Source organism: Marmota marmota, unplaced genomic scaffold (assembly GCF_001458135.2).
Source record: "Marmota marmota marmota unplaced genomic scaffold, marMar, whole genome shotgun sequence".
In the NCBI taxonomy this organism is placed as follows: domain Eukaryota; kingdom Metazoa; phylum Chordata; class Mammalia; order Rodentia; family Sciuridae; genus Marmota; species Marmota marmota.
In genome coordinates, this window is record NW_025999932.1 from 41,395,201 (window position 1) to 41,420,481 (window position 25,281).

Genomic DNA, 25,281 nt, shown 5'->3' on the forward strand with positions numbered 1-25,281 from the left:
TCCCCCCCCCCCCAAGGTAATGCCATTCTTCTCATTAGTAGACTTGTAAAAAAAAAAAAAAAAACATATACTCCATCATGTTATGTTTTGAATTGCAACAAAAATTTGCAGACATTTGAGTTGGGTACAGTGGCACATGCCTATAATCGCACCTACTTGGGAGATCGACACAAGAAGATTCCAAGTCTGAGACCAGCCTGGCAACTTAGCAAAATAAAACACATAAAGGGTTGGGAATATAGGTTAGTGGGAAAGTACCCCTGCATTCAATCCTCAGTACTGAAAAAAAAATTGTTTTCTCTTGTTATATATATGTTAATCTGCAAAGCCTAAAATATTTATTATCTGATCCTTTACATGAAAAACGCTTACCCCATAACACGATTAAGCTATGGAAGGAGCACCCAACCTAGTCTTTCACAGGCCATAGGTAGAAATGTCCAGAGAACGTTTCCTAGAAAAAGTGATGGTTGACTGGAGCCTAAAATATAAGAGAGTTAGCTAGGTAAAGCGGGTGAGGATTGAAAAAAAAGTCATTTGATCAGAAGGAAATGTATCTGCTAATGAGTAAAAGCAAAGAAGCCCAGCTCACAGAGAACTGAAAAGTGTTTGGGATGGCTGAGACCAAGAGGGGAGAGAAGGAAGGATCAGTGGGGTTACATGCTACTATGAGGTCTAGCAAGATCAGGAATGAAAAGAAGCCTTGAATTCAGCAATAAAATGATATTTATTTCCAAAGAGAAATTGGTGAGGGCAGTCTCAGTGGCCTGGCAAGAGCAGGAGCCAGGATGCAGTGGGTTAGGATAAAATGGAGGATCCAGAGACAGTAAGAGAAGAGCAGCTAGTGGGAGGTATGAAGTAGAATTTTCTTAAAAGATGGGAAAGATTTGAACATGTGGTTAAATGTTAAGGGTGTGAAGCCCTGAGAAAAAAGAAGGAATCCAGAGTAAAATGTAGACTTTGTTTTGGAAGGGCACAAGACACCTCTTCCACTGTTATGAAAGGAAGACAAAAATAAATTCAAGAACATTTTTAGTTATTGTAACCAACTTCTGGGAAGTTCTATTATGATGGCATCCACTTTGAAGTACAAAGAGAGATACAAAGTTTAAGAAAGAAAAAGAAGGTATTAAAAAGCCACAGTGGCTCAGTGGTAGAATCCTTGCTCAGCATGTGCAAGGCCTTGGGTCAATCATCAGAAACACACACACACACACACACACACACACGTGAGTGCGTGCCAGGGATGCTAATGTGGGGAAGAAACCTAAGTGAAACCTGTGAGGATTTCTGGGCAGAATTAAGGAAACAGGGAAGAGACTATAATTTTTAGTATCATTATTCTATGGAAGTCTGAGATTTCTCTTAGCAGCATTTGGCAGCCTAGACATAGGCTTACTGAGATAAACCTTTGTAGTGATCCAGGGCTAGGTTTCTTTTCTGCTGGATGGGTTTAACAGAATACTTGATGAAATAAGGAAATGGAAAGCACCAGCAAAAGTGGATGGGCCCTAGAGTCTAGGTAGATCAGGGACAAAAATAATTGAAGAGAGAATCTAGACACATAGAGACTGGACAGCTCAATGAGGTAAAAAAAAAAAAAAAATAGATAAAAGACAAATGGGATAGGAGTAACTGAGTGAGGATGATGGGTTAATAAGCGTTTCTGCTGAGAATGAGATCTGAATTTAAGTTTCTGGAGGTAGGATAGGGTCCAGAGTGTAACTATAAATGCAGCTTCAATTAATGGAGGTAAAAGTCACTATAGATCAGGAACTAAAGTTAGTGTCACAATGGCCAAAGCTTCACTTAGGTTTGCAGAGGAACATCTGAAGCATGTGGATTGGTTTTAAGAAAACGTAAGCACCTCACTGTTTTTAACATGACATGATTTCAGGGGACATTTTCAAGCAGTCAATTTCCAGAATATATATTTGAATGATGTTTACTCATTCCATCACAGATCTATGATCTCCTTCCTCCTCTGAACTGGTCTCCCTCATCAGTGATTTTTTTTTCTTAGTTAGCCTGAGCATGAGGAACACAGGGCAGATATCATACTGGGTTCAAGAATCTCCACTTGAAGGAAATTCTGTTGTGTGGTAAATGGATGAAACATGAAGTCGTTTTGGTAAGTGAAATAAGACAGTTACAAAACAACAATAACAATAGTAACAAATACTACTGTTTGGTTCCACTTATGAGATACTTATAACAGTCAATTTCATAAAAGCAAAAAAGAAAGTAGAATGATGATTACCATGGATTGGGGGAGGGAGGAATGGGGAATTTTGTTTAATGATACAGTTTCAGTATTGCAAAATAAAAAAGTTCTAGAGATGAATGATGGTGATGGTTACACAACAATGTAAATGTACCTAATGCCACTGAGTACTTAAAAATGGTTAATATGATATACCTCAGATTACATATATTTTGCTAGAATATGAAAGAAAAAAATAACAACTTAGATTCACATATATTGGTCACCCTAAGGAAGGTGATGACATTGTAGTACAGCAGAGAAGGAATAGTTAGTTCAGTATGGGCCAGGCCAACTGAAGACCCAGAGGAGGAAAATACTTCATCCCTACTTTATACTACAAGCAAATATCAATTACAAATGGATTGTTAAAGTAAACATGGGAGCTGAAACAACAATGCTTTTAGAAGAACACATAGAATAGCTTTATAACCTTAGAATAGGCAAAGATTTCTTGAATAGAATATAGAAAAAAATTACAAATCAGAATGCTAAAAATTTCTGTTCATCAAAACATACCGATGAGAGAGTTAAAATAAAACTATAGAATCAGAGGGGCTATTTCTATCCACTCTAATGCATATATCCGAAAAGTGACATATCTAGACTATATAAAGAACTCTATAAATCTCAATGGAAAAATGAGCAAATGACTTGTACACATGTCCAAACGGTCAACCAACAACCCCCACTCCCAAGAAAAGATTGTCAATTAAAACAACCACGAGATTCTAGCTAAAAAACATCAGATTAAAAAGACAGAAAACTAAGTATTACGGAGAACACAAGATAACTAGAATTCTCATACATGATGAGAAGTTTGGTACTTTGAAGCTGGAAGAATCTTCCATAAGACATGTATTACAATGCACAGTACACAACTTTTTGTTCAGGCAAAAAATGGAAACCACTCAAAGTCCATCAATATTAAAATGGATAAATAAATTGCAGAACATTCACCCAGTGGAATTTACCTACATTTTTTCTTCAACCTTCAACAAGGAAAATCCCTGAGGATAAATGCTTGGGAGAGTTGGGAAAGATTTCGCTGAAGTAACACTTAAATTGGGCCTTGAAGACAGACAGGAGGTTGTCAGAGAGGTCTAGTAAGTTCAACCTGAGGCCAGAAGAAAGCACAGAGTTGAGGAAGCGTGCAGAAACTCGGACTAGTGTGAGTACTGAGCTGTGTGCGTCAATGGAATGACAAAATGAGAGCTAAGCAGGCAGGTCTGGGGCTAGAGGGTATCGGATCTTCTGCCAAGGTCTTGAACGTTAGAAAGCACTACCGGGAAGAAGCTAGGGGAGCAGCTTCGTTCTAATGTGGGCTCCACTACTGATGAGCTGAGTGATCTGGGCATCTCTTGGCCTCACTTGTCGGTGTCCCCACTTGTAACACAGGAAGTTCTTTCCTTACACAGTAGCGAGGAGGAATTGAACGACTGAACGTGTACTCATCAATTAGCACAGCGTTGCGGACATGGAGCACCTAGTGGGAATGTATCGTCGTTCGGACCAAAGCTCGGTTTCTGAGGAGCCTTCTCCCCATTGGTAGGACTTGGGAAGGAGAGTAAGCTCGCGGCGGCCCGCACCCATTCCCCACTCCTCCGCCTTCGTGTGCCCCAGACCTTTTCTCAGACAGCAGGGCCGGACCAGAGAGGGAGCGATGGGCCTGGCGGGCAGGGGACTTGCAGCCGCTTACCCGGGCTCGGGTCCCGCTCCTCGTCCTCTGCTGTCCCGCGGGCCTTGAAACCAGGCGGCAGCGCCGGCCCTATCAGGTCCCTGGCCATCCGCGACGGCGGACACTGATCACCAGTCAACCCCTATCAGTGCGGTTCAAATCTACCCCAAACGCAGCCCCGGACGCTCCGCGGCTGCTGGAAGTCTTCCGGCGCCGACCAATGATGTAACAGCTTGTGATTGGCTGAGCCGTGAAATTCCCAGTAACGGAAGTGATGTGTAAGGCCTGTTACACAGACGCACGCTGGGCTCCCAGCTTAGAAGAAGGTAGCATGGCAGAGCCAGGTAGTAATTTTATGAGCCCTCCGGGGTGGTTTCCAGCCCCCGAACCGACTCCCAGGTTGGGGCCCATGAGCAACGCCGCCCCTCCGCGGGACAACTGGGTATTCTGGGCAATGCTGCCGCCAATGCCGCCTCCTTCGTTGCAGCCTGCTGCCAGATCAGAGCATTCATTTGAGGCGCAGCCCCGGATGAAGGTCCAGCCTCTCTCCGGGGCGCCACCCCCCTTTGATGCCCAGATTCTGCCCGGGACGCAGCCCCCCTTCGACTCCCAATCCCCCCTTGATTCTCAGCCTCAGCTCAGCGGCCAGCCTGCTTGGAAGTTCCAGGCTTCGACATCTTGGTCCTGGGGACAGTCTCCTGGTGCTTTCCCTCATCAGCAGAACTCCTGCAATCCTCCAGGTAGGCTGTGGTTCCTTGCGGTACCACCCTTTATCCCGCTTTCTGTTCCTACCTATCCCATTTCTTTTTTCCTCATTATCACTCTGCCCTGTACTCTTGGAGTCTGGTAATTGATGTCTCAAAATATGTTCTAATGGAATGATTCCCCTGCCTGCTCATTCATTAGCTGTTGTTTCTTGAATTCCACCTATATATGAGGAGCTGAGAATATAGCAGTGAAGAAATCAAAAATCCTGTCTTTGTGGAGCTTAGTATCTCCCTAGTGTAGTAAGATAGACAATAAACAGAATTGTGAATTAGAAGGTAATGAGTGCTGTTGAGAGAGATAAAGAAGAATAATGGTGTAATTTTAAATTTCATTGGTATTCATTGGAGCAGATTTCTGGGAGGTGAGAGATCAGAACTATGCATACTTCTGAGGAGGAATGGAGGCAGAAGGAAAGGTAATGGTGAAGGCTTTCAGGCAGAAGCTGTACATCTGATTGAAAACTACTGTGGCTAGAGAAGATTGAGCCTGGGGTACAATTGTAGAAGATTGGGAAGGAGGGCAAACTTCATAGGTCCTTGTGGATGAGGGTAGAACTTGAGGGCAGACTTGGTAGGTCCTTGTAGATGATGAGACTGGCTTTTATTGTTATGAGATGGGTAGTGCAGGAGAGTGTCCTGATCTGATTTGTATTTTAAGAGGAACCCTACGGCTGTTGATGGGAATTGACTGAAAGGGAGATTGTTAGAAAGTTACTGCAGTTGTTCCAGTGATATTGGGGACTTGGATCAGGTAGAGATCTGGGGGTGAGAAATAATCAGATGAGAACTAATTAGACCCCAGATATATTTTAAAGGAAGGATCAAAATGATTTGCTGAAAGATAGAATGTGGTGTATGAGAGAAATTTTGCCAAATGACTGGAAGGATGGAGTGGTTATTAACTGAAATAGGGCAGAGTGGATGAATCAGATTTAGAAAACTGGGAATTGAGCTTGTAAAACAAAGATTGTTCACTTAAAATCATTATCCAATTCATTGTAAAACCCAGTATACATTAAATTGAATTCAAACAATTAGTGTTTACTGTGTACTGGATGTAGGAATATGAATTTGCTAGGTCAGATTTGATATGTATAAATCACAGCACAATATGTTGGATGATAGAGGCATATAAAAGGTAGTTTTTAGAGTGCAGAGAAAATTGGGAAAAGTTTTTAGAAGCCTTAGGAGATCTGTAGAATTTGGGAAGAGCTACTTCTAAGGTGGAGTTAAAGAGGTATCAGTATAACATGAGTTTTAGAGATTGTAGTGTTCTGGTGTGACTGAAGCAGAGTATGTGGAAATTATGGGGAAAGGGTGGGATGAGAAAATAACCTGGAATCTCATTTTAGGAAGCCATTTGCAGATTTTTTGGGATCTTGGGTAGTGTTGAGAATAGAACCGAAGGCCTTATGCATGGTAGGCAAGTGCTATACCACTGAGCTATATCCCCCCTTATTTGCATATTTTTGACCCTGATTGACGTTATTGGAGAAATATTTTTGTGATATCGAAATGCAAGGTCTGTTGGAAGAGAGGGGTTAGGCACTGGAAGACAATCTAGAAAGCTGGCACAGTAACATAGGCAGAAGATCAGGGTTTCTAAATCATGTCATGAGAATGGAAGGGAGTAGAAAGGGTGGGATTTGAAAGGAGACATATTTCATAACTTTTTGTTTTCCTGGTGTGAAATTGATGCTGAAGGATTAGGACTAGGGATTTCACTAGTTACATTTCTTTCTTTCTTTCTTTTTTTTTTTTTTTTTAAGCCTTTTTTAACCTTTATTTATTTATTTTTTATGTGGTGCTGAGGATCGACCCAGTGCCACACACAACCCTACCCCTCACTGGTTACATTTCTAATATTTAAAATAACTCAAAGAATTTCATCAGGTTTAGAGTGTTCATTCCTGTACTAGGTACCTAACACATATATGGACATGTAATCTCACCAGTATTTCTTCATTTGAAAAAATCATTAATCATAGTCTTTGCTAATTTGTTAGAACTGCTATTCTTCTTATAATGGGTAGTTTACCGGTGTTTTTACTCAAGTATCTGTGATGTAAATTAAATAGTAAATTAAATTGTAAATAATTGAGCAGTTGCAAACATTAATGGATCTGTTTTTGTTTTTCAGTTAATCATTCTTATTTTCCACCAAAATATGATGCAAAATTCACTAATGTTAACTTCTCTCCTGGCAAAAAACAGAAAAAAAAGGTATTTCTAAGATTTCTTGACTATGATGGTTTGATTCTTCTGTTACTATTATTTTATCTTTTGTTTCTATCATATCTATTTCAATGTTTTGCATTCATTATTGACATAGTAGAGCTTTGCTGCAATACGATTTTTAAGGATCTTAGCTGTAAGTAAAGACTTAAAGCAAAATTATTTTGAAAAATGAGTGAAGAAATTATAGAAAAAGAAAACATTGAATCTTTTTCAATACAATATTAGGAGTAAAAATAATTGAGAACTACAATTACAAATACTGTAAATGTTATTAGAATTTGATAATTTAAAAACTTACTAGCAGATTGAGAAATGAGGGATGGAATTTTGGGAGATTAGAAGTCCAAATTTTTTCTTATAAGCACGTATTTAAAAACACACTATAACGACTTTGTTTTTTCATAATCTTTTTTTTAACAGAGAAATGCCTTTTAAGAATGGGTGTCTACAGTAAAAAAGTAGTAGCTTCTGTTTCTTTTTCTTGCATTAAAATTGGGTTAATTTAGTATTTAGTTATCCTGTATGCATGAAGTAATATCTGAAACTCAGACAGGATTTTTGTGCTATAAATGTTATTTATTGCTTATTCATTTTAATATTTCAGTTTTTTCAAAAGTGGGCATCTATCATTTTATGAAAATGTCTTATTTTTAAAAATGAGCAACAGTTTAACCACACTATAATTATATGCTTATACTTCAGAAGCATAATGCTTTATTAAGATAACTTCCTTTATTCTATAGTTTACAGATCAGATCTTTTAAATTTAAAATCTATAAACAATGCTATTAGTTTAGAATAAGTTGGATCCGTCTACAACATGAATTTAGTGTCCTTCACTTGACATGAAAATTTTGTGGCTTATGTTTACAAAATATTGTGCAAGTGCATATATTTATTAACATAATCCTAGCATTAAAGAATTGGAGTTCTATTTTCTATATATTCTATCATTATAATAAGCTTTTTGTTATGTTTAAGCATAAAAATAGCAAATTGTGACTCAGAAACAACTAATCATTACCGAAATGATTCTTTGTCCCCCTTCTGTGATTTTTTAAAAAATTCATGAAATAGTGCTTTACCTAAAAGATGAAATGTAAGTTTACCTTAAATATTTATTTTTAGATCCTTTGACATCTTCTGTACTGAGTCTTAATTAGATTGCCAATTCAAAATTGACTCATAGTTTACATTAGATTAAATCTAGTTAGATTTACATTTAGTTATATCACACAAGTATGTGTTACTAGGCAGATAGTTACATTTGTATTATTGACTTGAGATTTACCCCCAAAAGCCTAATCCCTCTTCTTTTTTTGTTTACAGAAAAGAAAGGAACAAGTTTTTCACTTATTTTGTGATACCTGTGATCGTGGTTTTAAAGATCAAGAAAAGCATGACAAACACATGTCTGAACATACAAAAGTAGGTTTCCTTGGTTGTTCTGAAATTTATGTAGCAAAATGAAATATATATTTTATATATATTTTTGACAGAAAATTCGGAGTGTGTGTTTCTTAAAAGTTCATAGTTGTTATAGAAATGTTCTTTGATGACTTGATGAATAGAGACAGTGGCATTGGAGTTTGTGGTTTGAGAGAGGGATGCCCTCTGCTTCAGGGATAGTAAGATACCAGCATAGAAGGGAGAGGTGGCAGCTCTTTGAACATGAGCACCTCCACTGCTTGTTAAAAGTTAGGTCCTTCCCTCTCATTGTCCTGTGCATCTTTGTAAATTCTTTTTCCTTAAAGAGGTTAAGGCTCAAGGTCAAGGTTAAGGTCCCTTGACTATTTAACCACACTATAATTTGCCTTAGCTCACCACCTTGTAAAGATGCTGTGGATCTTAAGTATTTTTTGAAAAATTTTATCTAGAATGTTTTTAAAAGTTAAAAAAAAAAAAAAAAAAAGAAAAAGAGAGTTCTTAGTTTGAAAAAGTTCTCTCTTCATTTATAGAAATATTCTTCAACTTTAGCACATTTTATATCATTGCCGATGTCAAGCTTTTTACCTAAATGAAGTAAATGAAATATACTGTGCTATATACTTTGAAAATGTTATTTCTTTATTTCTTTTTTTTTTCTCTTTTCTTTCTCTCTTCCTCCCTCTCCTTTCTTCTTTTCTTCCTTCCTTCCTTCCTTTCGATTTAACCCAGGGGTACTCTACTTTAAGCTACTAGGGATTTAGCCCAGGAGTTGCTGTACTACTGAGCTATTTTTAATTTTGAGACGAGGTCTTGCTAAATTGCCCAGACTGGCCTCCAACTTGTGATCCTCCTGCCTCAGCTTCCTGATTTTCTGGGATTACAGGCATGTGCCACCGTACCTTACCATCTTTTCTTTTTAAATACAGCTGTGCTTTGGAGTGATCTCTGTTTTGCTGTTGACATAAGAACAAAGTAATATGGCTGTATAGATGGGTAATTATATAACAAGACCAAAATACATCTCTGTATATGTAAAAGGGTAAACTTAGTGTGAAAACATTAAATAGTCTTTTTAAACAACTGTTACAGTGTCCTGAAGTAGATTGCTCTTTTACTGCACATGAGAAGATTGTCCAGTTTCACTGGAAACATGTAAGTCTTTGTGTTTTTTTAAACTTTTTCTTTTTTTGGCTACATGCTCTTCTTGTTTTATTAATCTGTTCTTTCACGGCTTTTTATTCACTTGGTCTAATAAGAAGTAATATTTATGGAGTACTTTGTAAGGGAGTTTTACATCTCTTACTCAATTTTATCCTCACAAACAACTGTGTGAATAGGTAAATATAGGCCTAATTCTAACAGATTAAAAATATAATATTCCTAAGAATCTTGCACTTGAGTTTTTTGACTCTAAATTTTGTACTGGTTTTATAACTTGCTACTTAATTTTTAAAAAATTTTTTGGTTGTTGATGGACCTTTATTTTATTCATTTATTTTTATGTGGGGCTGAGAATCAGACCCAGTGCCTCCTACTAGGCAAGTGCTCTACCACTGAGCCACAATCCCAGCTCTTAAAATTTTTATGTCTACTCATTTCTTCAGATGCCATCCTCAATATTGGTTGGTAAATTATTTACTTGGATATTTAAAATCAATTGAGAAAATAGGTTATTATAGCTCCCCATCCTATAAAGATGCTATGGATCTTAAGTATTGTTTGAAAAATTTTATCTAAAATGTTTTAAAAAATTAAAAAAAAAGAAAGTTGGCTTTCCTTGGTTGTTCACAAATTTATGTAGCAAAATGGCCTTTTATTTATATTTTTAATAGAAATTTGGAGTGTGTGTTTATATATGAAAAAAAGAAAAATTGGCTTTATAACTACAGTTATGTTACTCCTTTTGTTCCCCATCAATAACATTAATTTAAATATATGAGAAATTATTCCTTTTTCCTTAAAGGAAAAGTCATAATAAGGATGGATAAAACCTGCTTAACTTAGTTTTAAAATAATTTCTGCTTATAAATTTAATGTTTGATACAAAGTTTTCCAGTCAATCAGAAGCACACAATATGCTTCCTGGTGTTCAGCAGGCTTTTTGCCCCTAGATGCATGCTCCTGGTATGAAGAAGATCAAGTTAGACACGCCAGAGGAGATTGCAAGATGGAGGGAAGAAAGAAGAAAGTGAGTATAAAGAGTTTACAACTAGAAAAATAAACTTCTTATACTGTGGGTACTTCAAAATAATGGCCAGTCTGATCTTAATAACTTGTAAAAGGAAATTTGTTTTTTTTAACATTGCAAATATTCAGCTGAAAATGACTAGTCCTTCAGAGTGGGTACATAGTAACTTTAAGAATATTGCTACTTGGGGCTGGGATTGTGGCTCAGCAGTACAGCGCTTGCCTTGCATGTGTGAGGCACTGGGTTCAATCCTTAGCACCACATAAAAAAATAAAATAAAGGTATTGTGTCTGTCTACAACTAAAAAGAAAATATTTTTTAAAATTATTTTAAAAAATATTGTTACTTGATTTTAAGATAGACATGTATTTTTTTATAAGTGTAGTTAAATTAATTGAATTCCTTTGTAATGTTAGCGCTAGGGAGCGGGACTATAAGCTAGTATTATATGAGATTATTACTGAATGTAGTTTTCTTGGGGAGACTTAATAAGAATTCTATTTAGATAACAAATATTTCATAATTGGACTATATTCTTTGAGAGGGAGCTACTGTAAGCCACTATTAGATATTCAGTGACTGAGGCATTAATGGGTGTGTGCTTTTATTTTTAAAGTGTGTAATACTTTGCTATGTTTATTCTTTTGATTATTCAATAGAGAATTGTTGAATGGTTGCTATGTGCTAGGCAAAGGGGATATAGCAATGAATAAGACACATTTGCTATCTATAAAAAGACCAGGAATTCATTTCTGTAATTAAAGTTTAAGAAATTTGAGCCTTTCATTATGGCTTGTGGTTTTAGATTTGTAAGGTAAGAAAATTTAGTTGATGTCTAGCTAGAATATATTTATGAAAAATCCCACTAGGGCTCTGTTTTACTATCTTTTCAGATACTTCATCCTGAAGCAGAAGACTAAGGCTCAACTATTTTAATGATCAGTGTACTTTTAAAGTCAAATGCTATTTTCCTGGAATTAAAAAATGAGAGCCTAAGATGAAAAAGAGAGAAGTTATTTTTAAAGTTCAAGAAAGATACTTAATACTCTTTGGACTAGCAGGTTGCATTTGTCCTTTGTTCAACTTAGAAATTTTCAGTTTAAATCCATTTTTGCAGGTAGTGATGTGCCAGATGTTATCAGCTGGTTTCTAGTTTAATTTTCCAATGTTAGCAAGAAATCTCAGCAACCTTTGAATATTTCTTAATGGAAAATATGAGATCCTTGAGTAACTTCTTGACAGTAGTTTAGTTTGAAATTTGAGGTAAATGTTCTGTATTTGAAAGAACAAAGATTTTGCAGTTTTGACCAAGGTCAATTGTAAGCATTAGATTCTGTGAAAAAGTTAGTTATTGCCTTTTAAGACTTTAGAGGTAATTCTGAGGGAAACCAGCTGACAATGATGGTGTTGAAGATTGTATCCTCTAGTTGGGTGGAAGTGGCCTATTAAGACACTAAGATTTTTTGTTTTTCCCCTTGATACTTATCTCTGACTTTGATCAATTGGAGGACAATACATTTAAGTGGTGCTTTCCCTTATATAAATGTTTAATTCTTTTGAGGGAAATGAAATGGTTACTAGTCAGCAATGATTCAAAAGTAAATGAAATTATTAAATTCTTATTGAGTCATGTTTTAAGTTTACTTAAGGCAATAAGGAAGGTCAGAAATGAACTTTAGATTTGCCAACTTTGGTTCTTTTAGTTCTAGTGGTTGTATAAATTAAATTTTTACATAAATGGAAAACATGGAACCACTATTAAATTAATGGTAAGCAACTTCAATGATTCTTCTACTATGTAGCTATTGCCCTCTCCCACAGTCCTCCACTTTTCTTCCCTTTCAGCATGGAAGAGGAAGAGGACCTCATGTAGTCTAGAAGGTTAGGGTTTTTCATGACTAAAGAAGGTTGATCTGAACTCAGGACTATGAAAAGATAAGGAGTAGGCAGGGAGTAGTGGCCAGTGATTGGCATGTTCAAGGAGCTGAAAGTATAGATAAGAAATTATAGAGCTTTAAAAGGGTGTCTGATGCAGGGATGGAGAGAACTGGTGTATGCCGAACATTTGGGAGGTGAAAATAGACAGTACTTGGTGATTAAATGGTTATGAGGTTGAGAAGGAGAGAGGTTTTCAGGGGACTTCCAAGTTTCTGGACTGAGCACTTCAATGAAAGATGGTAGCTGAGATAGAGAACCCTGGAAGGAGTCAGGGTTGATTTTGTATACTTTGATTTCATTGTTATTTTAGCTGCTTGAAGATGTTGAGTAAGCATTGATACTTGGCAGGCCTGGGTCAGAGATTTTTTTTGAATTATGGAGCTTTGAATGTGGAATAGATCCCGAGGGGGGAGAGGGAGGCAGAGAGAAATGAAAAGAGCGGGTAGCCTAACAGAGAATCTTGATCCTTTCCAACATTTAAAGGTCTAATAGAGACCAAATATATCTGTGGAGTGGGAGCCAGACAGGCATAAGAAATAGGACTTCCTATCATGGAACAGTGGAGGAGAGAATTTCAATAGAAAGATTGGATTAGCAATTGAGATTGCTAATGAAAGCTCACATAAAACAAGAACAAAAAGTGACAATAGATTTTGTGACATATGTTGGACCTATGTTGATGGGGATTCCAGATGATTATTCCATGGCCCTTCTGTGAGCTTTCTGCCATCTGTTTGTAGTTCTCTCTTCAATTCTACCATCTACCCGCAGTAATTCTTAACAAGAGAAGTTGTCTTTGCCACCTGCTCTTGGCATGATAGATGCTGCAAAGGTAGTATGTATAGTTTGAACTCATTCACTACCTTTTAACCTTCGGATTTCCAGTGTTCGTCACTTCCATGCGGTTTCAGCCACTTACCTTCATGGCCACTGAATTTTCAAGTTAGACATACTCCTTTTTTTTTTTTTTTCTATTTCTTTTAAAAAAATTTTTTTTTTTTGTAATTGTAGATGAACAGCATGTCTTTATTTTATTCATTTATTTTTATGTGGTGCTGAGGATCGAACCCAGTGCCTCACATGTGTAAGGCAAGCGCTCTGCCACTCAGCCCCAGACCCAGCCCCCAGACATACTCCTTTTTGATCATCCCTTCCCACACATCCACCCACCTATTACTGTTACCCTCTGTGTGGGTTTGGACTAGTTGAGTCTTCCCATCCCTTAACTTGTGTTTTACCTTCTTTCTTGCACTCCCTTTCTCTCTTCACTGCCTTACCCAACATAGCGCACTTCAGCCACTCGGGTCAGTACCTCAGTGCCCTTAAATAACATCATCCATTGTTCTTTATCTCACTCACCTGGCAGTCTTGACCCTGGTTCAATGTAAAGACGTTCTATGTCTTGTTCCAGAGAACCACACAATTGAAATATACTCTGCAAGTGAATGCCCAGCAGTGTTATCTGACTTAAGGAACTTACTTGACGATGAGAAGTTTTATTTTATTTTTTTTTGTATTAGTTCTTTTGTGGTCGAAAATTAAATGTTCAGTATATGTATGTTTCTTAGTTATACAGGAGACTGTGTAATATAAACTTAAAATTTCTGTTAAACTGATTTTATCTTAGCAAGGTGAAAATAACAAATCAAAGCTCCTTAAAACTGGCACTCAGGATTCTAATGTGAGCTAGTTTATCTTTTTTGATTATTGTCACATTATTACTTAGAGAAATTTAGGGTCTCAGCTAAACTTGCTATTTATCATATTTCATACAGGTTTTTAGACTTTAACCTCTCAGTTTTCTTTTTCTTCTTTTTCCCATGCTGGGGATCAAACCCTGGGCCTTGGTCATGCTAGGAAACTCTTCTTCCAGCTGAGCTACATCCCTAGCCCTTGACCTCTTAGTTTTGCTAATGCTTCTAGAAATTTTTTTTTAATTTATTTATTTGTTCTGATTTGTTATACATGATAGCAGAATGCATTTCAGTTCATAGTACACTAATGGAGCACACATTTTCATTTCTCTGCTTGTACATAGAGTCACACCATTTGTGTCTTCTTACATGTACCTAGGGTAATGATGTCCATCTCATTCTACCATCTTTCCTACCCATGGGCCCCCTCCCTTCCCTTTGCTCTATCCAGAGTTCCTCCATTCCTCCTCTGCTCTCCCCCATCCCCATTATGGATCAGCATCCAATTATCAGAGAAAACATTTGGCCTTTGTTTTTTCAGATTGGCTTGCTTCACTTAGCATGATATTCTCCAACTCCGTCCATTTACCTGCAAATGCCATGATTTTATTCCCTTTTAATGCTGAGTAATATTCCATTGGGGAGATATATATATATATATGTATATATATATATATGTATATGTATATATCATAGTTTCTTTATCCATTCATCTGTTGAAGGACATCGAGGTTGGTTCCACAATTTAGCTATTGTGAATTGTGCTGCTATAAACATTGATGTGCCTGTGTCACTGTAGTATGCTATTTTTAAGTCCTTTGGGTATAAACTGAGGAGTGGGATAGCTGGGTCAAATGGTGGTTAGATTCCAAGTTTTCTAAGGAATCTCCATACTGCTTTCCAGATTGGTTGTACCAATTTGCAATCTCACTAGCAATGTATAAGTGTGCCTTTTCCCCCTACATCCTTTCCAACACTTATTGTTACTTGTATTCTTAATAACTATCATTCTGACTAGAGTGAGATGAAATCTTAGAGTAGTTTTGATTTACATTTCTCTAATTACTAGAGATGTTGAACATTTTTTTTTTCATATATTTGTTAATCGATTATATATCTTCTGAGAAGTGTCTGTTCAGCTCCTTGGCCCATTTATTGATTGGGTTTTTTTTTTTTTCCTAGTCACTGCTCTTAGCCCAGCAGAAGTCCTGCCATGTTGGGGGATATTTTTCCCCTCATTTCTTTAGAGGAATGTCTTGCTGTTCTTTCAATATGGAGTCCCCTTCTATGCCTATTTAGCGTAGATGTTCCTTATTGCCCTGTTGGCAAACTTTTTGCATTTGTTTTTTATTCTTGAATAAATGGTAAGCATTAGGTAAGAATATCTTTCACATGGCTTTTAAATATCCCAGGGTATCAGAGATATAAGGAATGCTTGTAAATATTAATAATGTAAGTGGGGTTTTAAATTATTTTTATTTTGGTTGTAATTCTATTTTGTTGCATACAATAAGTGATTAGAGAAAGCTTGCTGAAATTTTGAACAATACTCATTGTTTTTAGAGAAGTTGGGCAGAAATGTGTTGATCTGATTAATAGTTATGGTTGCAAGTCAGTAATGTCACCAGTAGCACTTAAAATGCTGGATTTTTGAGCCTCAAATTCTCACCACATAGGACAGACCACTGAGACAAACCCAAGTTATTTCTGAATGCACTGCTTTCTAAAGTAGCTTGTCCCAGCCTGAATGTAAACTGTGCCCCCTTGTGGTTTTATGAAACAAGTGCTTAAAGAAAAATACTTCCACTGGCTGGAGAAACTTGAGAGTATTATTATTTGAAGGTGAAAACTAGCTTAGGTAGTATGTATTTATATGACAGTCCCTGGTTAAAGACTAGTTTGATTTTCTAATGTTAGCAAGAAATCTCAGCAACCTTTGAATATGGATTAGTGGAAATTATGAAATCTATGAGTAACTTCTTGACAGTAGTTTAGCTTGAAATTTGAGGTAAATATTCAGTATTTGAAAGAGCAAAGGTTTTGCTATTTATGACTAAGGTCACCAAAAACAAACAGGAGTGGACTCTTGCCTTTAAGACTCATATTTCCAAGTGGAGATGTAGGAAAAATAAAAAAGAGGTGCCCATAAGACCATGGCAATTGAAGCATTAATTTTAGCCATGTAGGGACAATAATGTCTGGTCTTTCAGAGGCACATCAGTTTGTTTTGCAGGGTTTCCTGTAAGAGGTGAAATGCTGCCCTAATTTGTTTTAAGGTATAATATAGCATAGTGTATAATTCACCCTTTTTAATGGGCAGTTATGACAAATGTATAAAGTTACATAAATACCACCACAAATAAATATAATGGTGTTTCATCACCTCCAAATTCCATCATGTCCTTTGTGGTTGGCCTCTCCTGGCAACCACTTATCTGTTTTTTTTTTTTTTTTTCCTCAATACTGTTGATTGAATCTGGGGGCACTTAACCACTGAGCCACACCCGTAGCCTCTTTTATTTTTTACTTTGAGATAGGGTCTCACTAAATTGTTGAGGCTGGTCTTGAACTTGTAATCCTCCTGCTTCAGCCTCCCGAGTCACTGGAATTACAAGTATGCCCCACTGCTCCTGTCAAAACTGTGTTCTGTTCATATAGTCATGCCTTTGCAGAGTGCCATGTATGTATAATCATGCAGTATGTGGCTTCTTGAGTCTGATTCAAGGTTTATCTATGTTCTTGTATGTAGCACGATTCACTTTTTATTGCAGAATGTTTTTTTCTTTCATTGTGTGGTTGTATCAGTTTATTTATCCTTTTCCTAATTGAGGGTTGATTCCAGTATTTGACCTTTATAAAGCCTTTATAAAATTCATATATAATTTTTGTTTTGAGTATATGTTTTATATTTGACTTGGATAAATACCTTAGAGTGGGATTGGCTTGTCATAATGTTAAATACATGTTTACCTTTAAAAGAAACTGCCAAATCTTTTAGTGGGAGGCATTTTAGACCAAGAAATGCCTTTTGAGCATGAAAAGTATTCAGATTAAAGTGGGTGGCTAGGGTGCAGTGGTACTTGAATCATTTAGGATCATGCTCCAGGAAATGGAACTTTACAACAGTGGCTTAGAACAAAGAGGTCTAAACACACACACACACACACACACACACACACACCAGAAAAGGCTGGGCTGCTGTTGTTGCTCGACAGCAGCACTGGGCATCAGCTCTCTCATTTTTCTTCAATAAGTTTTTTTTTTTTTTTTATCTTGCCCACCAGAAAGTTTCCACATATCCAAATATTAAGCCCATATTCTAGGCATAAAGAAGAAAGAGGCAAAAGGACACAGCCCAGTTTCCCCCTTTTCATTGGGAAAGCAGTAGATGTGTTTTTAGCTCTAACCAGGAGATATCCATATAGATCTCATTGGCTAGAAGTAGGATGCTTTGCCACCTTCAGTGGCAGTGGAGTTGATGGGATGTCCCCAAACAAAATGGTTAAGGAAGAGGGGAGAACATACAGTTCGCAATGTTTGCCTTGGAATTGGTGGCACAGTTTGAAGCTTTTTGAATTTCAAAGCTGTTATGAAATTTGGAAGTAAATTCTGAATAAAGGGATGTTTACCATGCTTATTGGTGGATTCTTTTTATGAAAGACAGGTGGAGGTTGAGGAGATATTTAGCTCTAGTTTCTAGAATGTGGGCTAAGGGTACACTGACCAAATCAGAAGTGCCTTGTAAAAGGAATGGGCAGTGTCTTGAGTGAAAAATAGAGTTATAGATTTGTGAATTTTAGAGATGTTTAAACAGAATGAGGAAATTGGGTGAGGGTGACAATTTTGGATGAGGTGTATTTGTTCCTGTGATGTAGCTGTGTCCATAAGTGCTCTGGCCCAGTATGGTAGCACACATCTGTAATCCCAGAGGCTCAGGAGGCTGAAGCTGGAGGATTGTGAATTCAAAGGCAGCCTCAGCAACTTAGTGAGGCCCTAAGCAACTCAGTGAAACCCTGCCTCTAAATAAAATACGAAAAAAAAAAAAAAAGATTGAGTGGTTAATGTCCTTGGATTCAATCCCCAGTACCAAAACAAAACAACAACAAAAAATTGCTCTGATATTATCTTTTTACACTTGGCAAATTCATCTAATGTTCTTCCATATCTTATTTCCCAAATTCTTGCTCATAGTATATTCTGAAACATTCACATTATGCCTCATTAATAGAAAATATGGAAAATATTTCTCTCCTTTTGGTATGCCTGATAGATTTCTCAAAAATACACTAATACTCTCCCCACCAGCAGTTTTATTTGTTTGGTTTTTGTTTCTGGTACCAGGAATTTAACCCTGGGGTACCTTACCACTGAGCTACATTCCCAATAAAAATTTTCAGTTTTTATTTTGAGACAAGATCTCACTAAGTTTCTTGCTAAGTTTCAGGCTGTCCTCAAACTGGTGATCCTCCTGCCTCAGCCTTCCTCAGTTGCTGGGATTACTGGACAGAATGCACCACCACACCCACCTAATTAAAAAAAAAGTCTATTATGAAAACATACTTTCTAGGTTTATGTTATTTTGAACTTCTAAAAAAAAAATGTTACTTGAACTCCTAAAAAGAGTGAATTCTACATTGGTATGTCAGAATAATTCTATTTTTTAGAATTTTATCTTTCTTGTGAAAGCTACATTTTTTTCTGAGGAACACACTGTACTTTTTGACATGCAGGAAAGATAAAGTCTTCGTGTAGTTGCTATATTAGAAAAACTTGCAGAATATTTCCCAGAGTAGAACTTTTAAAGTTGGAAGAAACTCTATAATTTGCTTTGTTTATTGCTCCTTTGTCTTTAAAGAACACACATCTTTGTCTTTATCCATCATTATTTTTTTCATATTAGCCAAACTCAGTGGCCCACTGTATTTAAAAACCACAAATCTTCCCTCTAATAGCTTACAAAACAATATATGCCTTTTGGGGAAAAGATAATTCTTTCTTAATTCCTGATCTGTGAGGTACAGATGTATGATTTGGCATTAGGTGATACTGAGTGGTAGAGATTTATTTCTAAAGTTTGTTTCTAAAATCTTTCTTTTTTGGAAGCAGTGTCATATATTTCACAGCGGATAGGGAGTCCACTAGGTGGAGTAGTTGTAATTTTATTTTAGTACTCACTGTGGCCCAGAAGATCCTTTTATGTCCCTAGTTTATGCAAAATTCCAACAGAGGCGATTTGCTCTTTAATAAAGTTACATCTTTTTGAAGTTCAGAAAGTCTTTGAAATAGAAACACAATCATATCTTACGTTGAAGCAGTGTGTTTCAGTGAGAGTAAAGAGGGATTGTATTTTACAGAGAATAAGCCTAGAAGAAAAGTCAATGAGTGGGTAGTAATTTGAGAATAAGGAAAAAGTTGAAGAGCATAATGTGACTTGAATGATAAGAGCTGAAATAATGATTGGTACAGTTTTGCCCATTTATGAGTTAGTAAGGATTTAGTACGTAAGGATTGTCATCAGAGACTTAAGGTATAGGCAAGGGGGATGTCAAAGAGGATGTAAGAAGTGAAAGAGGGAAAAAGAAGAGGAGCATTTGATGTCAAGACCAGTTCTTGGGATATTGAGGAAAGATAGAGGAAGTCAAGGGAGAAATAGTTATTTTAGCAGATAAAAATATAGGGAAACTGAAAATATCCCTTGTTGCATCTTTATAACTTTGTAACATTCTCTAACAGGAGATATTGGAGCAAGTTTTATAATTCTGTAATCTAAAGCATAATTTATGATTTTTTTTAGTAGTGTCTTTGTTATTTTGTATCTTCAAGAATCTGAACTATATCATATCCTTTACTTTTCCTTATTCTTATATCTGTTTTATTTTGGTGGAGTAGGGCTTCCTGGTTGTTGTTGGTGTATGTGGCTGGGTCTTGAGTTTCTGGTTTCCTTCCTTTGTGATAATTTTGTTTTCTAGTATCTTTATATTCCCTAATTTTTAGTCTCTGGGTTCTGTATAAATAAGAATGGTACAAATTTTGGAAGAGGATTTGATTCTTTTTAGCACTGAAAAATAGAATCTTATAACTCTGGAAGGGATATTTAAAAGATTCTTTACCTTTAGGAATATGATATTTTAATCTGCCAGAGCAAGAAAGTTAGCTGTTTTGAAAGCCTTTTACTGGCAAGTTTCCATAGAATCTTTAATTAGTCTCATTTAAGTAATTCTTATATCTTTTGAATCCACTTTCTGCAACAAATGTTTAAATTCTTTTCCATTGATAAGCACATACTTAGCATCTGCTTACCTGTACAAGATGCATTGCAATACAAATTGTATTGTGTGCTCTGTGGCCCACCATGTTAACCATCTGCAACACTTAGAACAAAAATAGCGAGGAAACACCATAAGGACAAATAAGAGAACTTGAGAATTGTGGCAGGGTTGAGGATCTCTGAGTTCCCTATCTAACAACTGTGGGACCTGTGAAAATCATCACTGTTTTTCTCATCATTTCTGCATCTGCATATTCTGTCTTCAGATTGAGAACAGCTGGCTACCATCCTCCCTGTAAGACTATTTTATTGTCACTTCTCATCTTTTAGAGGCTGTAAATAGTTTCTTTCATCTTTCTTCAGAGGTTTTATTTTTTCACCCTCTTAATCAACTTGGAGTCTCTTCTGAATCTCTTCCAAGTTTTATTTTTCCTTAATGATCCTTTTCAACTGAACTGACACAGTGCCTTGAGAATACTGACCATTTTTGAGTATTATGGGAAGAAGAGTTTGCATTTGAACAAGAGCCAGAGTCCACTTCAAATAACCTTAGATTATGTGTGTTTTCTAAAAGTATAGTCATATATTGCTGACTTGCTATCAGATTTTTATCTCCTGTGACCTTGATCTTTTCCTCTTAGGTTTATTTATATCTTGGACATTCATCATCTTTTATTTATGGAGGTTATTTTTCTTGGCTGGATGTATTGCTTTGTACTGCCCTTATTGAAATTCATCACCTTTTTTCTGATTACTTCACCACCTACCAGTGTCATTTCCATTCCCATCTTCCAGTATGGCTAACCTCTAGGCCTTATATTTTATTGTCTGTGCTACTCAAGTTAGTCATGCAGATGTTAAGAAGAAAAAGATGAAGTGTTCTAGAAACAATGGCAGAACACAATTTGTTAACGTTTCTCAAAATTTACCCTTATCGGTGGCCAGGCTGTGTGGTGAGAGCAGTCTGTGTTCCCCTTCTTTTGTGTTTTTTTATATTTCAGTGCTCTATCTTCTTCAGCATCAGAGTTTGAGGCCTGTATCTCCACATAGCTGTGCCAGGAAACAAAGAAAATGATTCATCTTGCATATTGCTGTCAGATTGTATCTTAATCACAGCCTCAAACATGAGTTCATAACTTTCTCTAGCTTTTCATCACGTGCTGACTTAAGTATAAACTTTTGGCCTGAACCTCCCTTTCCAGTCTGACTGCCTGTAACTATTTTAAGTTTCATAGAAAGTTATTCCCTGGGTATCTTTTGGACTTTCTGAGGTCTTGATTTGTTTATGTTGTTTGTTCTACTTAGAACACTCTGAAGCTCCCTTATGGTTGCTATTTCTTAACAGCATTTAAGACCAATTTCCTTCAAATTCCTTTCTTCCTGGATTTCTGCATTTTGATATAATCTTTCCTTCCCCCCACCAAATCTTTGTGTGTGGGGGGGAGGGGGGCGGGGGGTGCTGGAGATTGAACCCAGGGCCTTGTGCATCTACCAACAGAGCTATTTCCCCAGCCCCCACCCACCAAATCTTTATAGTCTTTTGGATACTTATTATATTTTGTCTTATGTTACAGCTGTTCTTGAGCTTTTCCTGTTCTTCCTGAGAGACAATTTTTTGAGAACTATCACTTATTTTGGTAACTTTAAGTGTATCTAGCATATATTTGCATAAGTAACTGAATAGACTTAAATTTTTTCTTAAGTAATTGTAGGTACATGCTAAGTAGACATATTAGATCAGTTTGAGCACGTTATATACTTTAAAAAAAATTCTAGCATAAGCTTCTTACCTAGTTGTAGACTGGTAGCAAAGTTGGTGGATCAGCAGCTGGTCTGTGCCTTGAGTAACATAGTTACAGTTTAGATTCTTCCCTCTTTAAAAAATTCTAGAAGTAATTGAAGATTTTTATTGATTTCTTTTAGTCATTAAAAACTTCTAAATTCAGTAGTTACTTGGTTGCTTAAAGTTATACTCAAAAAACACTTTCATGATTAACTTCTTTTATTTTCTAGAAATTACCCAACTCTGGCTAACATTGAAAGGAAGAAAAAGTTAAAACTTGAAAGGGAAAAGAGAGGAGAAGTATTGACAACGACACAGTATGGGTAAGTTTTTTAATATTGTTGATATTCTCAGTGCTCATTTTAACTGAGAATATGTATGTTATACAAAGGAGCAAAAACCAAACTCTTAAAATCTCTCCATTCCCAATTCTGAAATCTTTGCTTTAGTAACTCTTTTTTTTTTTTTTTTTACTTTTTATAAAAAATATAGTGAAGATATAGTAAACAAATCCTTTTAATATTTGTCTCCCAGCTAATCTTCTTTCTCAGAGGCAACCCAGTTTATTTTTCCAGAGAGCCTCCATTTGTATAGGACATAAATGAAGGATATGGTCTTTTTTTTTTTTTTTTTCTCCTTCCATTTTTGACACTAATGCATTTTGTTTTTTATACATTGAAAATTTTACTTGGAGATCATCCAATATTAATATATAACAAACCTCTTTATTATTATCATTATTGTTTTAATGTAATACTGTAGATTAAACCCAGGGCCTTGATCATAATAGGCAAACACTCTGCCACTGAGCCATACCCTGAGCCCTTTTTGTTCAGGGTCTAGACTAGCCTTGAACTTGTAACCCTCCTTCCTCAGCCTCCCAAGTACCTGGGATTATAGGCATGAGCCACCATCCTGATCACAAACCTCATTCTTTAAAGATGTGTAGGAAGTTTACAGATGTCCTGCCTTTTTGTTGTTTTAACTAGTTAAGTTCTTATGAGTCTTTAACTAGTAAAAAGTGGCCATTATTGCCTTTGTACATAAAAAACTTACCCAAGTATTTCTAAGGATGGATTCCTAGAAATGGATTTGCTGGGTTAAAGGGTATGTGTGTTTATAATATTGATAGATGCTGCCAAATATCTGTCATAAAAGTTGGCCCAGTCTGCTCTCCCATTGACAGTGTATGAGATAATCTTTCCACAACGCTCCCTTTCACTTTCATTGAATTTTTTTCAACTTTTTCATTTTGTTTACTTTTTATTGACATTGTAATATAATTACAATATATAAATCTTAAATGCAAAGTTTGATGAAGTTTTTACGTACATAAACATGCATGCACACAGACTCCAGCACATCTGTGTAACCTCCACACAGATTAATATACAGAACATCTTCACCTCACAAAGCTTTTAAGCCTTCCCTGCTCCCCAGTGATAACCCCTTTTCTGATTTCCATCATCATAAATTTACTTTGCCTGTTCCCAGAACTTTATATAAATGAAATCATATCATTTGTATTCTTAGTTATGTGATTTCTAGGGCACAAAATTATTTTGTGAGATCTATCCATATCATATGTAGTTGAAAATTGTTTCATTGTTATTGTTCTATAGAATTTAGTTTTGAGATTATGTATATAATTTTAATATTCTGCTGTTGGTCATTTGGGTTATTTTTAGGTTGGCCTGTTGTGAATAAAGCTGCTGTAAACTTTCTTTTGCACATATTTTACAGTATTTTGTGACATTAATACTCATTATTACATATGCTAGGTCATAGGGTAGTTGTATGTTTAGCTTTATTGGCTAGGGCCAAACAATTTGCCAAAGTGGTTGAATGAATTTGTCCTTCTGCTAATGGCGTGTAATTTTTCTTTTACATTAATCAATAATTGGTAATGTTGCACCTTTCTCCCATGTTGTGCCAGCTCCCTCCTGACTAATGGTGTTGAGCATCTTGTCATATGCTTATTGCCTGTTGTAATATTCTCTTATGAAGTACAAGTTCAAGTCTTTGACTAGTTTTTGATTGGGATTGCTTTTCTTGATTTGGAGGATTTCCTTAGATATGCATTTGAATGACATGTGTGTATATATTTATCTCTTAATCTTTGGCTTGCCTTTTTACTCTCTTAATGTTTTTATTCTATTTTTTAAAATATATAACAGTTAATAATTACTCAGATATCTGGGTCAGATGGAAGCCAGGCACATCTGCTGAAAAGGTTCAGCCATAGCTGGGGTTTGGTTGGTTGATAGCTAGGATACCGATGTGGTTACTGTTTTGATGCTCTTCATTCTTTTATGTAGATCCATCTGATGCTTATTTCCTTTTGCTTGTAGAACTTCCTTTAATATTTCTTACAGTGAGCTGAGGGTCTGCTGAAGATTACTCCATTCAGCGTGTGTGTCTGAAAAAGCCTTTATTTTTGCATTCCTTTTTTAGAGGATATTTTGGCTGGATATGTACTCCTGAGTTAACAGGTTTTTTTTAAAAAAAAATTATAATGCTATCAAGGTGTTGCTCAGTTTTTCCAATGAAAAAACCTCCTCTTATCATTTTACTGTTTCTTTATACAAGTGCCTGTTTTCTCTGACTCCATCAGGTTTTGAGCAATTTGATTATGATGTGCCTTGGTTTTCTTCATGTTTCTTGTGCTTAAGGTTTGTTGAGCTTCTTGAATTATGAGTTTATGGGTTTTGTTTCAAATCAAAACTGAAAAAATTTTGGCCATTATTTCTTCAATTTTTTTTTTTTTCTTCACCTCCCTCTCCCTTTCAGTGACTTCAGTTACATGTATATTAGGCTACTTGAAATTGTCCCTTAAGTCACTAATTCTCTTCATTTTATATAATTCTTTTTTTTCTACGTGCCTCATACTAGTTTCTGATGCTATACCTTTATGTTTATTATTCTTTCTTGTGCAGTGACTAATCTTGCATTAATCTCATTTTTGTCTCGATGTATATTTTGCATTTTTTATCTCAGACATTACTTTTTTTTTTTTTTTTTTTTTTTTTTTTTTTT

The 25,281-nt window shown here is 36.1% G+C and overlaps 2 protein-coding genes across 5 annotated transcripts in view; one reads left to right on the plus strand and one right to left on the minus strand.

Annotated features, from left to right (window-relative positions):
• Positions 1 to 4,162, minus strand: part of Gpalpp1 (GPALPP motifs containing 1) — an 82,585-nt gene extending 78,423 nt beyond the window's left edge. For all 4 annotated transcript variants that reach the window (XM_048800945.1, XM_015484312.2, XM_048800944.1 and 1 more), the window contains exon 1: positions 3,963 to 4,162. In XM_048800945.1, the coding sequence (XP_048656902.1) occupies positions 3,963 to 4,050 (88 nt within the window). In that variant the 5' untranslated portion in view covers positions 4,051 to 4,162. The remainder of the gene's footprint in view (positions 1 to 3,962) is intronic.
• A 46-nt stretch (positions 4,163 to 4,208) lies between these two features.
• The window catches only part of Nufip1 (nuclear FMR1 interacting protein 1), a 43,030-nt gene continuing 21,957 nt past the window's right edge, over positions 4,209 to 25,281 (plus strand). The window contains exons 1-6 of the mRNA XM_015484314.2: positions 4,209 to 4,681; positions 6,849 to 6,931; positions 8,276 to 8,374; positions 9,464 to 9,526; positions 10,486 to 10,562; positions 22,476 to 22,568. Of these exons, the coding sequence (XP_015339800.2) occupies positions 4,216 to 4,681; positions 6,849 to 6,931; positions 8,276 to 8,374; positions 9,464 to 9,526; positions 10,486 to 10,562; positions 22,476 to 22,568 (881 nt within the window). The 5' untranslated portion in view covers positions 4,209 to 4,215. The remainder of the gene's footprint in view (positions 4,682 to 6,848; positions 6,932 to 8,275; positions 8,375 to 9,463; positions 9,527 to 10,485; positions 10,563 to 22,475; positions 22,569 to 25,281) is intronic.